The sequence below is a fragment of the Propithecus coquereli genome, unplaced genomic scaffold, assembly GCF_000956105.1.
Source record: "Propithecus coquereli isolate 6110/MARCELLA unplaced genomic scaffold, Pcoq_1.0 Scaffold7, whole genome shotgun sequence".
NCBI lineage: Eukaryota > Metazoa > Chordata > Mammalia > Primates > Indriidae > Propithecus > Propithecus coquereli.
Genome location: NW_012153062.1, coordinates 1,032,310 through 1,045,862, shown reverse-complemented (window position 1 = coordinate 1,045,862; position 13,553 = coordinate 1,032,310). Strand labels below are relative to the sequence as shown.

Here is a 13,553-nt window from a genome sequence, read left to right as displayed (position 1 = left end):
AAAAAAAAAAAAAAAGCTAACCTTATTTGCATAGATTTATGTAACTTTTCTCTAATATTAGACCTGTTCCTGATGGTTGTATTTTTGTGAAGGTTTGTTTTTGAAAATTTAAATTTGTAAAAGTAATATAAAATTAAAATTGATATAAGCCCTTTTTAATGGAAATTATTAAAATATGTAGCGTTTCTGATTGGTTTCACCTAATGTCAGTGCTGAGCTTATAAAGAGAGAAACCTGCAATGTGATTAAATGGGCTTGAGCCCTGAGTGCTCCTGTGGCCGTGTTAGCAGCCATATGTACTTCAAAACTCGAATAATTGTTAAACAGAGTATAATGGTCTACAGTTGTAGAAATGGTCCCATGAGCCCATGCCAATATTGGGTTTATTCCATTGTCATCCCCGCTTTCCCACGTGACCTATGAACATTCGCAGCGTGATGACCAGGGTTCACAGCTGTAGCTGGGTTTACGGAGCCCAGTACATCTGTTCTTGACTTTTTCGATCATCAGACCATTCCCTAGATAACCTTGATCTAACAAGTACAGGAGGAAACTCCCTTCAGCTGAATCTGAGGTACCTCCAGTTGGTGGAATATGACATGAACCTCATGTATCTTTTATTCTTCTACTTGATACCCCTCCCACCCCGCTTATACTGTGCTTTCCGTGGATTAGAAATAATGAAGTACAGTAATTAAAATTACTTCAATATTTAATATTTTTATGTTAATTGTGGACTTATTTTTAGTTTTTAGTGTTTTTTTCCTTCATTGTTTCCTTTAATTTCTTCCTCTGTGACTTTGTTCCTTCTCAGATACCAGCAAATATTATTTTTACTTTGTAAGAATAATAGTAAGAATTTTTACTGAAACGTGTCACAAGTTTGCCAAAGTTTGATCATGTAAGTAAAAAACAATTAAGAGTTTAATCCTACCATTTTTTTTAGAACAAGGGAAAACTCCAAAATGTAAAAATACTGTTTTTTGTAAGATTTGTTTAGCCCCAAGTGCCTCAAGAATCTGTGCTCATTAGATTGTTTGTATCTCCCCATAACATCTGCAATGTGGCTTGCACGTAGTAGACAAGAATAAACATTTATTAACTGAATGAATAAAGTTCATTATCTTTTTAGTACATGATTCTCACAGGTGGTTTTCTTGAGGAGCATGAACTGCTTTTGTATTCTTTAATCTTGCCCTCCTTTGGGCTTTTTTTGGGACAAGGTCTCTCTGTCGCCGAGGCTGAAGTGTAGTGGCATGATCATAGCTCCTGTGGCCTCAAACTCCTGTGTTCAAGCAATCCTCCTGCCTCAGCCTCCAGAGTAGCTAGGACTACAGGTTTTTGTGTCGCTAGCATTAAATGCATTTCGACTCATGATATTTTCAATTTACAGTGGGTTTATCAGGATGTAGGTAAGAGGAGGAGCACCTGTAACTGATTGTATCAAATGTGGTCACAGTCAACAAATAGAACCAGGTTTATATATTTATTTTAATGGGGTGGATTAGGCTTTATTTTATTGGACCAAGTGTTTTAACAGTTTCCAAATGAGCTACATTACCATTTTTTTTGTTGTTGTTCTAGAAGGAATTCTAAAGTAATTTAGGCATTATTAAAATATCAAGTTAAAAACCTTGACGGTGGAGAGAGGTCTCTCCCAAAGGATTAGAGCTGCACATCAGCTGCTCTGAGGGACAAAGCACTTCTCCAGGTAGTTTCTTTGTGGTTTTACCTCCCTTCTTTAGACATATAGCTCTAATTTTTCATTATTTAACATATTCAGCTCTGCTTGGGTACAATTGTTATGTCAGTTGGTATATCCATGTCACCTTCCAAGTTGCCCAAACCACCCAAATTAGAATAGTAGAATCACTTTGGAGTTTCAAAGCTTAAGTGTAATCTTGCCTCCTGTTGACCTCCAAAAATTGTTTGATGCTTTGTATGCAACTGAATGATTTTGAATGTTTACGTAACAGTGTCCCTCACCCTGAAAGACTGTTTGGGACAGTGAGTGTCTGTGTTACCACTCTTTCCTTCAGGCCTTCATCTCCTGTCTCCCCCTCCGATCTCCCCTACCTGTTCTTCCAGCTAACCTTATCAGCAATGCAGACTTTCTCCCAATTCCCACTGTATAGTCCGGTAAGAGACTCTCCGATTCTGCCTCCCAGCATTTTAGTCCCTCCTTGTCAGTTCCTGTGGCATCAGGAATCTGATCATTGCCACTGCCCTCAGTTTTCTACTCCTTTACCGACTCCACTTGTCTTCTATGAAAATCTGAATACCCCCAGGGAAACCCCTTTGGGAGCTGGCCCCACCTGTCTCTCTGTCCTTTTGGTCTTTTGCTATCCCCCTAGTCTTAATCTAGGTACCAACCTTAAAGAACCACCCGCAATTCTTCGAAATCTCCAAGGTAAACTTGCTTCTGTGAACTTTCACCTGCAGTTTGCTTTACGTGAAATGCCCTTCACATTTTCTTTTTCCAAATGCTTTTTAATTTCTTGCTGTTGGCTTAAGTCTGTGAAGTCAAGGTCCATATCTTCGCCCTCCATTTTAGTTCCTAACCCAGACTAGACGGTGCTGAGTGGAAGCTGCTGGGTGAGTAGAAACAAACCAAATCCTCCTCACCACTGCTCACGATTGTCTCCTTGGTCCCATTTCAGATGAACTCGTTTCCTTCCTTCCCCTCCTCCTTCCTTTCTCTTTGAAAAATTCTCACATACCTCTGACTCAAAAATCTCTCTGAAGTACGGCTCTCCCTGAGCAAAACCTTCAGTGGCTCACCATTTCCTGCAGATGCACGCCATGCTCAATACCATCTCCAGCCTCTAGTGGGCAGTCTCCAGTCTACCTGTCCATCTGCATTTCCCACTTTCCTCCTTGCCCTCTCCAGACTCCAAACCAGCCTGTTGTCCATTCTTTTGTCACACTTTGTAGCATGTTCTGTCTGTGGTTGTGTTCATGATATACCCGCAGCTAGGTGTTTGCTTGACCCTGTCACTGCCTAGTGAATTAACAAAGTATCCCCTACCCCACAATCAGAATTAATCCTTCATTCTGTATCTTTATATGCCACTTTAATTTTTCCTTCCATTATGGTATGTATCACATTCTGCTTTTTATTATATCCTTTTGTTTTTGCTTTATTTTTACATATCTGTACCCTAATAGATTACAAACTCCTTGAGATAAGAGCTAAATCAGTTTAACCCTAGTTCAATCAATGCCTGATGCTGTTCAGTCAGTGTAAATAGAGCATGTGCTTTCACTTAGGCAGACCTTGGCTTTAGTCCCTACTATACCACAAATGGCTGTGTTATCTCTGCCATTTCTTTCTCCTAGTTTTCCAGTTTGTAGTAGGAAGTAATATAAATTTGCAACTTGCTTATTCAGATTAAACAAATAATATATACAAAGCATATCGCTTAAAATAATGGCCCATAGTGGAAATGCAGTAAATAGTAATTATTATTACTGCTGTTACTGTTACTGTCGCTATGTGTACTCACCATTGGAAAAGGGTGTTGTTTTGTTTGAGCCCTTAGTATTAATGGTTTTTAATTGTGTGGTTAATTTCTAGCTGAATATAACTGAAGCTGGAAGTTACCCATTAGCCTTGCTGATAAACATAAACCATTTCTGCAATATCCTACAATCTTTTATTGGTACTTATTCTGGCAGCATTACAACATTTCGCTGGCAAAAAGGGTTGCTTGCTTCTTCAGTTTTTCCACCAACGGAGGGCTAAGTTGCTGCCAGTATTCGTGAAAAGAAGAATTCTACAAGCTTTAAATCCTTTTAAATCCAGTCTTTTGCATGCTGTTTTGCAGGTAGAGAGTATGATTTGAATTTCCAGTGGTTAGAATTAATGAAACCTGCTGTGTGTTGCTGGTGAGGTGGCGGGACACTAGAAGAGCTTCTCTGGCCTGGCGGGTTGCTAACAACTCATCCTACCACCTCAGTTAATTTTTGTTGAGAATGTACATTCTGTCAGAGCCTGGGTGCATGGCACAGTCAAAATGCATAGTCCTTGAACCAGAGAACATGCTAAAATTGAATCAACTAAGGGGAAGGACATCTAAGATACAGACCAGATCATCCTTAATTTATGTGTTTTGTGCTTATTATCAATTAGTTTTTCTTGGAATTAAAATTATGGGAAGATGATTTACTGAAAGGAAATACCTAATGTTTCTTTTCTCCTTTTCTAAATAAAATAATGAAGAACTCATCAAAGAAAAAAAATAGATATAGCCAGAAAAGAATAACAAGAATTGATCATACATATTGATACGTGTATCATCTACACTGGTGAGAACAGATTAAGAAACAGCACTAGAAATTGACTTAAGACCTAGACTGTGGCAGAAGAGTGACATGTTACCGGAGACCAAAATACTAGAAGAGGAGAGGGAATCAGTTTCAGTTCAACCAATTAATACTGTTGGTGGTGGTAGTGGTGGTAGTGGTAATAGAGAACATTTAGTAGGCAAATTGTCAGGGACTGTGTGAATCAATCAATGTTCATTATTTAATGCAATTTTTGTAAAAATCCCTGTGAATTGGATATTATTATTTTTATGTTCATTTTACAGATGAAGAAACTAGGCTTCAGCGGATAGTCTTACGCAACCGTCACATAGCTTAGGACTTAAACTGAGGTCAATCTAACCTACTGTCAGTCTTTTTAATTCCAGGGCTGTATTGATAAGGCTGCAAAGCTTCTTTCTGTAGGTGAGGGCCAGGCCGAAGTTCTGAGAATGAGCTCCTGAGCTCTTCTCTGTGAATGCAGTAGCTCTTGGCCAGAGCAGAACCACCAACCAACCTGACCACCACTTGCAAGGGCTTTAATGAGGGGGATTTACAGATTGCCAAGGGCAAACTGAAAACTTCATTGTAAATCCTTTATGGCAGTGACACCATTTTAAGCTCTATCAGGAAGGGGAGGAAGATAAAATGTATGATTTAGATACTGTGTTTCCCTAAAGCCAATTTCAGTAAAGACAGTCTGCCAGTAATTCCACTCTAGTGCATAGCAAGTTTAGACTGCAAAGCCTAAGCAGAGGAGAATAACAGTGTGATTACAGTTGGTGTATGTACCTCTTGATCCTAGATGCAGGAGAGACGTTTTGTTGATGATCTCCATCTGGCCATGCAAATGGCAAGACTCATCCAACACCCCAGAGGAGTGAGGCCATCTAACCAGTCCCCGAGCTTTCCTAGCAGACCCAGGTCCTGTGTGAGTTCGGCCTTCAACAGTTTTACTTTTAGATTATCCCCCAGCATCTGCAGCTTACCGTTATTAGTTATCCAATAACATCCCACTAGACATGTTCTCTAAAATTTAACAAAATAATTACCTAAAAGAATACTCATACCCATAAACTAATAAATGGCCTCACTCAGGTAGTTCTGTACTACAACTGAAACAAGAAAATGAAAAAAATAAAACACACAAACACATACAAGTCAACCTTACCACTTAAATAGATCTTCCATAGGTAATACAAGATTTATATAACACCAAATGTCTATTCTTTGGAAAATGAAAACACATAAGGCTGCAGCAAAATAAGAACAGAGAAGTAAAATCCCATATTAAAAGAATTCATTCAAACAAGCTTCAGAAAGCTTGTTGATTCTAAGACATATATTTTCACATTTTAACGTCTTAAAATAGGATTTCTTCTTACGTGATGGCCTCTTACAAATACCCTCAGTCATGAAATGGTAGCGACGTATACTTCCCTCTTTAAAACACAAGAGAGGGCCAGGCACAGTGGCTCACGCCTGTAATCCTAGCTCTCTGGGAGGCCGAGGCGGGCGGATTGCTCGAGGTCAGGAGTTCGAAACCAGCCTGAGCAAGGGCGAGACCCCGTCTCTACTAAAAATAGAAAGAAATTAATCAGACAACTAAAAATATATAGAAAAAATTAGCCGGACATGATGGCGCATCCCTGTAGTCCCAGCTACCCGGGAGGCTGAGGCAGAAGGATCGCTTGAGCCCAGGAGTTTGAGGTTGCTGTGAGCTAGGCTGACGCCACGGCACTCTACTCCAGGCAACACAGTGAGACTCTGTCTCAAAAAAAAAAAAAACACAAGAGAGATGGAGTCATTTCTGCTTTAATCTTCAGGGCTTCGGGTCTCACTCAATAAAATCCAAGAACCTTACCCTGGACTACATGGCTAAGTATGATCTGGACATTCATTGCTTCTCTGACATCATTTCCCACTCCCCTCACCCTCTTTTTTCTCTCTTTCCCCCTATTTTTTTCACTCTGCTACAACCGTGCTGGTCTCCCTGCTCTGCTTGCAAAGCCAGCATGCTTCCCCCACCAGGCCGTCGCCTTGTTTTCTGTGCTAGGAAGGCATTTCCATGGAGAATCCCGTGGTTCACTCTCACATCTACTTCAGATATTTATTCAAATGATGTTTTCCTATTTAGGCTTTCCCTGGTTGCCTTATCTAGAATTGCAGCATCCTAACATTCCCTATCCTCCCTTCTGCTTCATTTTTCTCTTTAGCATATATTACCAGCTGAGAGTTCATATTTTATTTATCTTGCTTATAGTTTGTCTCTCTCCAGTGGAGTATAAGCTCTGGTAAAACAGGGATTTTTGTCTGTTTTCTTCACTAATAAGTCTCTAGGTCCTAGACGAATGCCTGGAACAGACAAAGCACTTAGTAAATATATGCTGAGTATGTGAATAACTATAATATAAATATATATAAATATGCAAATATAGAAGAATAAATCAATGGGTTATGTTCTGAAAGGTTGGCAGGTAAGGTAGGGACAAGCATAAATATCACACTAAGCCTGTCTAATGGCACATGGACTAAGAGTCAGGCATCTTGAGATATAACCCTGCCTCTCTTACCAGCTATCTGAGTGAAATTTGGCAATTTAATTCCCTGTACCTAGATCTTATAACAACTCAGCCAATTGAGCTCTCCACTAAAAACAATGGAAAAATGAGGACAGAACTGGGAAGCTGAAGTGAATAAAACTTTAACATAATATTATCACCAGAAATGATAGTGGTAATGAGAGTGTTAGTACAAAGAATTTTTGAGATTATTTTGAGTTCAATTTCCTTTGTTTTATAAATAGTGAATCTGAAGCTCAGAATCTGAGAGACTTAGCCAAGGTCAAATGCTAATCAGTGGCAGACCTTAGACCTCTACTCACCAGCCCTCACTGAATCCAGTTTTTGTTTTTTTTACTTCAACTCATACACATGGTAAATACTAGTGACATTGAAAAAAAAAAAAAGACTTAGACTGTTTTTATATAATGTTCAATTTAAATTTGATGAATTCACCTAATGGGAAGAATACATAGATCAGTTTATCTCTTTGTGACCTAATTCAGCTTACAGAAGAGATTGGAAAACTTGAAGATAAAGTGGAATGTGCTAATAATGCCCTGAAAGCAGATTGGGAAAGATGGAAACAAAATATGCAAAATGATATCAAGTCAGCATTTGCAGATATGGCTGAGGAGAATATCCACTATTATGAACAGGTAATTAGTGATATTTGATATTGCTTCATTTTTAAAAAGTTATATTCTCTCTATTTTCTATCTGTTCTATGTTGAAAGAGTCTATTAAAGAATCAGTGTCTCATTCAAACGCTTCTTTGGCACCTCAGAACATTGTTTTGTTTGTCTTCCCCTCAGTTTGTTATTTTGGAAGGATAGGAATTCTTCAGAAGCGCTTGATAATGCTTCCTAATGATTCTCCTATCTTCTCTTCTTTCCTCTCTCTTTTCTGTATTATAAAGGGTTTGCAAAGGAAGGAAAGGAGCAGAGGTTTGAATGAGCAGAAAGTCAATTCTGGCCTGTACCCTAGAGCTCTGCTTTCCCCGCCTTCTGTAGCTGCTGTTCAAAAATCATCACTAAGGAGCATGCTATTCTATTAGCAAAAGAGTGACAACTTTTTTTTTTAAAAGTTCAGAAAAGAGCCTAGTCATCATTCTGCTTTTCAAATGATTGTATTTCTTTTTTAGTTTTTATAACTAACAGTTGCTCGAATAAGTTATTTTTTTAATGAGTTTTATAATACTATCACTTTTCTCTACCCAGTATATTCTAAACAAACTTTTTCTGGAAAGTATATTTTAACCATATATCTTTATCCTCATCTCAGCTGAATTAATGAATATGTGAAATTGACACATTAAGAAAATTATGTTTCATAGTCCACAATGCTGATCAGTTTAAAGGTATTTTAAATTGAAATAGTGTATATTTTGAAAGATTAATTGATACTGATATTTTCATTCAACAAGAGTTAATTGAGCCTGTACTCTCACCAGACCTGGTGCCTGGCCCTGGAGAGACCACAGTATGCAAGACAAACACAATCCCTTTCTAGTTACAGTCAACAAGGGAAACTGTCATTTAAAACAAGAGCTCATAATAAAGTGGTGTAAATTCCAGTATAGAAAGACATTGCAGGGACATCTAACCTAATCTAGAAGGAATGAGGAAGGTTCCTCAAATGATATGTTTATGCTAAGACCTGAACGATGAGTGAGAGGACTTCAGATAAAGATGCGAGAGAGTTCCAAGCAGAGAAAACACATGCACGAAAGAACAGAGTGAGAGAGATCATGTTCAACTAGCTGATGTTCTTTTTTGGAGGAAGGAGGAGTGGAGGTAGTGTTTAGTTGAAAGGGTGGGCTGAAGAGCACCATATAAATTTAGTCTTTTATCTTTCATTCTAAGAGAAATGGGAGCCATTGAAGAGTTTTCAGCAGGGAAGTGACAATATCAGACTTGCCTTTTAGAAAGATCACCCCGGCTGTATGTGGGTCAGAGAGGAGCAACACTAGACGTGGTGGGACTAGTTAGCAGGCTGTTGCAGCAACAAAGGCAGAGGTGTGAACTGACCTAGGAGTTCATGTTAGTGGGCTAAAGATTAGTGAACAGATTTGAGGGTTGTTTTTTGTTTTTGTTGTTTTGTGGTTAGAATTGGTAAGATCATTTTCTATGTATCCTTAATTTTTATTCTGTATTAACATCCTTAAGTAAATTCAAGTATGTAAAAGGAATCTCCCATAAATCTCAGATTTTGAAAAATATAAAATATTTTTATTTAATAAAGCACATTTATCAACATAAGGCTTTATTACCACTTGACTGTTTCGATCCAGAGAAGTAGCTTTACCTCTCCTTGACAGTAGAACCTGTGTACACTTACATTACAGAATTGTGAAAATCAATTGAGATATTATAAGAGAATGTCTTAAAAATTAGAACATGCAATATATAACACATGATTATGATTATAAAACATAAGTAGATTAGGGTATAAAAATCACATGACAAATATACCTAATATATTTTCCTTTAAATGATAAGGTCTGCCAATTTTTTCGAAATTTGGACTCTTTTTTTAAGAGAATTGTTCATAACAATTTCTTAGAACTCCAACTAAAATGTTTGGGTTTTGACTATACTTCTCATATAAACATATATATTTTTTTCAGTCTCATAGATTGAATTTAGTTTATACAAAACACCATCTTCTTAGAAACAGTTAAATTAGCATCTCTGTGCCATATTGCAAAGTTTGTTCTTCACAGCAGTTTCTATCAGTGTGTTATATTTTTAAGTCCTTCCCCCAAGTGTATTATATTTCTAAATGTTACAAAAATGTATCAAGTGTACTGCATCTTGGCTGTATAAATTTGGAGGAATCCTTGTTTTTTTTCTAGTATAACTTCAGAAGACCTGTACAGCTCCAGTTATTTGTTTTTTTTTTTTTTTTTTCTGAGTGAAAACCTTTTAGCAGGTTTGGCACATCAGTCCAGTAAAACATAATTGGGAAGTTGGAACTCTTAAATAATCAAGGATTCTTAGCAGAAAGACTGAGGCCTAAACAGTAACAATCTGCTATTGTCTATTAAGGTCAGAAATCTCAGATATATAGGAAAGTGAAATGTTTCAGAGTCCTTCCATTCCCTGTTCAATCACATTCTAATGGAAGTGCTTTTTTCATCTATATTTACATAGATAAATTTCCAAAGGAGTCTTTTCCAAATGTGGTCGATGAAATAGGATATATGTATTTGCCTTTGGATGAACTTGTATGAAGTGAAATGGTCACAGTTTGTTTATAAATTAAAACTTAAGTATCAAAGGGACAGAGGAAAATCAGATTATAAATATGAGGCATGGGTTTGTATCAGACTCCAATTATTGTCATATTGAAATGTTCTTAGATTTATCAATTTACTGTGAGACTGTTGACTGCAAATACAAAATAGGTTTCTCCAACTAAATTTTGAATGGGTAAAATGATGATTCCCATTTTGTTTTCCATGACTAATCATTAAGGATAAATATATTGAATCTTTAAAAAAAACCTAGAATAACAAAGCAATAAAACCAAAAATCCAATTGAACAGAGTGAATTATTTCAAAGTACATTAATACCAAAGAAACCAAAAAAGATGACTTCCTTCTAATATGAAGGGATTCTAAAACAGTAAAATATGACATGTTGGATGAAGCACATAGATGTTTTCTAGTTGTTCCCTTGTAAGAACACAAGAGAATCTGTTTTTGTTGATGCTGATGATGCTAATGGTGAGGAAAGCTTGCGAGGAAGGGATCCTTGGCAAATGTGATGAATTGGAAGAATATATTCTTATCAAAGCTTAATTTTAATATCATTGAATTCACTTGGCTGTCTTATATCCTCTTACAATTAGACTTTGAGAGCTTATTTGGGCTTTCTTGGAAGACAGTACAGCTATTTAGGAATTGGTTTGGAATGGCCCTGGACTTGGCAAGAACTTCAGAAGGGAATAGGGAATCTACCCAGTTCAGTGAATTCACCTGTGTAACTAAGGCGATGTCAGACAGCTCTGATTTCCTTTACATTCTTGATTGAAGGCCTTTTGATCATCTTAATGTCTTTGTTTTCTTTGTCTTTAACATGTTAAGGACAGCTTGATGTAAGAAAGGGTGGGGAATTCAAAAGAAAGTTATGATGAAGACTAGAGTCAGTATAGGGAGCTATGTCAAAGCACATGTGTAGCACATAGCAGATTCTTAATATATGCCTACTGTAGTTACACTTCTGAGTACCTGCTATAATCAGTCCTACTCTATATGTCCCTTATGGCATCTCCCTTAACTTTCTCTGTAACTCTTGGAGGTAGCTTTCTTCCCCTCAATCCAGCTGGCCCAAGTTTCCAGTAATGTTAATTTTTGCCAAATTAAGCAGTTTGCAGTTAAGTTCATATAATAAAGGAATGTAGTTAATTTCTTTGCATAGTTTGTTTTAGAATATAGTTTAATCCTTTGTATAGTTTATTTTAGAATTATTATTAATAGTAGATGTATGGAAGTCCTTGTTTTATAGCCTTAGTTTTCTGGTTAGGGAAGTAATTCAGACTCCTTGAAAACAAACAATAGCATCAACAAAAGCAAAGTACTCCAATGTGTAAAGATGAAATAAAGAACACCCATAACCCTTTCTTCTAGGGAGTGGTATATTTAAATATAGTTATAGAAAAATAATTTACTATTTTAAGGTTAAGATATTAATGTTAACTTTTCTGCATGGCTCTTTCTTTCCCCCTCTCTAAGAATTCAGAGAGTTATGAGGCCTGGTGCTTTCTGAATGTGTCAACATAAAAACACATATGTTTACTTATTTTGTGTCATGATGATTAAAGTGAATATATATTATTTTCAGTTCCATACTTTCCTTTTGTTTTATATACTTTTCCACATAGTGTCACAATCTTCATATAACACCGTATTGATATATCTTCATTACCTTAGATAATTACTAATAGTTGCACATTTGTGTTTTTTCTCTTTTTACAATCATAAATAATACTATTAAAAATAATTATAACATTAGCTTTTTAAAAACTTTTTCTTATTAAGAATTTCAAAAAATAACCAGTTCTATGATTACTGCATTTCATATGCTACCAGTCTTATTTAAGAATGTCAGTTGCCTCATGAAAAATTATTTATTTACGATTCTGTTGTCATCAAAGCCCTGTTCTAAGCACTGGAGAGGATCCAAATTCAAACTTAAATCTTGCCATTATGACATTAAAGTTTATTAGAGGAGAAATTTTATGTGTATATAAAATTTATTCACTTTATACAGACCTACAAATTATTACTTTTTCTAGTGGAGGAATATTTAAATGTGTTTTATTTGCTTGAATTTTAATGGATAGACTTAATAGAAGGTTCTATCTTTACTAGATAACATAGCTATATGTATCTATATGGACATTTAGGAGGCAGAAAAACAATTATAGTGAAGGACATTTTCTTGAAGATAAATGAGGAAAGAAAAAAATCATTACACAGGTGTACCATCTATCCAAATGAGCAGTACTGCTAATGTTTTCCTAAAATCTAAGTCCAGTTATTTATGGGTCATTTTACAATTACAGACATTTTGAAAAAGTAGATCTCACAGCAGTCGTCTACAAACTCAGAATGAAGGAGCATTGAGCGTCCAGAAGGTTCTTCAGCTGTACATTTATTAGAAATTTATATCATGTAGAGGAAATGGCAAAATAAAATCTAGTGAATGAGTTATTTGTTTTAACTGTAGTGTTGCATCACATACTCTGAAACATTTTGTAGATTTTGTGAATATTTACTAGAAAATACCCTGTTCCAAATTAGGACACTTCCCAAATATTCTGACTTTAAGAGATTAATCTATATTAACAACGATTATAAAACTGCTTTCTAAGCAAGATTTGGATGGGTGACATTTACATTTCGGAGAGAAATTTTTAAAAATTTAAACATTACTTTAAAAGCTGAAAATCAGAGGAATTATTAACTTTGTGCTCATCTGTTTGAATTGAAAAAAGCAATGAGAATAGCCTCCCTGGACTCAATTCTGACTAACAAAGAAGTACTGTTACTTTAACATTGCAGCCACCTAGGGAGAAAGTACTAGTTTCAAAATCTGGGAGGTGAAAGCAAAGGAAGGAAACCCTGGCCATTCTCAGTCATATTCCCTAGAATTTAGTAAAGTGGCTTTAAAAATTATAGAAAAGTTAGTTATACTTTCAAAGTCATAGATTCCAAAAGAGAATATGACTTATGAGGAGTGAGCAATTCTAAAAAGTGAAAAGAATGAAGCAGAGAAAGAATCAGATTTGATTATGCCTATGGGGCACACGCTATGGAAAGCGAAGATGGTAGAGGCGCTACAGTCAAGGATGAACACAGAAAAAGACAGGACGTGCTAGGGAGGGCACATTTCAAGCAGAAGTGAGGTTTTTGGGGAAAAAAGTGAAGAACTTCCAAACAGTATCAGAGTCAAATGAGAATGGGTGTAACAAGACTCTTTAGATGCAAGGAACTGAGGAATTAATGAGCTATAATAAAATCCCTAGCAGAAAGTGTGTAATGGAAACTGAGAAAGCAATTACCTAATTTATATTTCACTCTTGTTTTCTCCATCAAGGAGAATAAAAGTATAAATTGAAAGGGTGAGGAAAATACAAATAAAAGGTAACTAAAATCCAGTATATTTATAGAGATAGAA

General features: G+C 36.2%; 1 protein-coding gene across 4 annotated transcripts in view; it reads left to right on the top strand.

The window, feature by feature from the left end:
• SNX7 (sorting nexin 7) overlaps positions 1-13,553 on the top strand; it is a 94,218-nt gene that overhangs the window by 63,989 nt on the left and 16,676 nt on the right. For 2 of the 4 annotated variants that reach the window (XM_012661052.1, XM_012661053.1), the window contains one exon: positions 7,373-7,525. The exons of the other annotated variants lie outside the window; for them this stretch is intronic. In XM_012661052.1, coding sequence (XP_012516506.1) covers positions 7,373-7,525 — 153 coding nt within the window. The remainder of the gene's footprint in view (positions 1-7,372; positions 7,526-13,553) is intronic. 4 annotated transcript variants of the gene reach the window in all.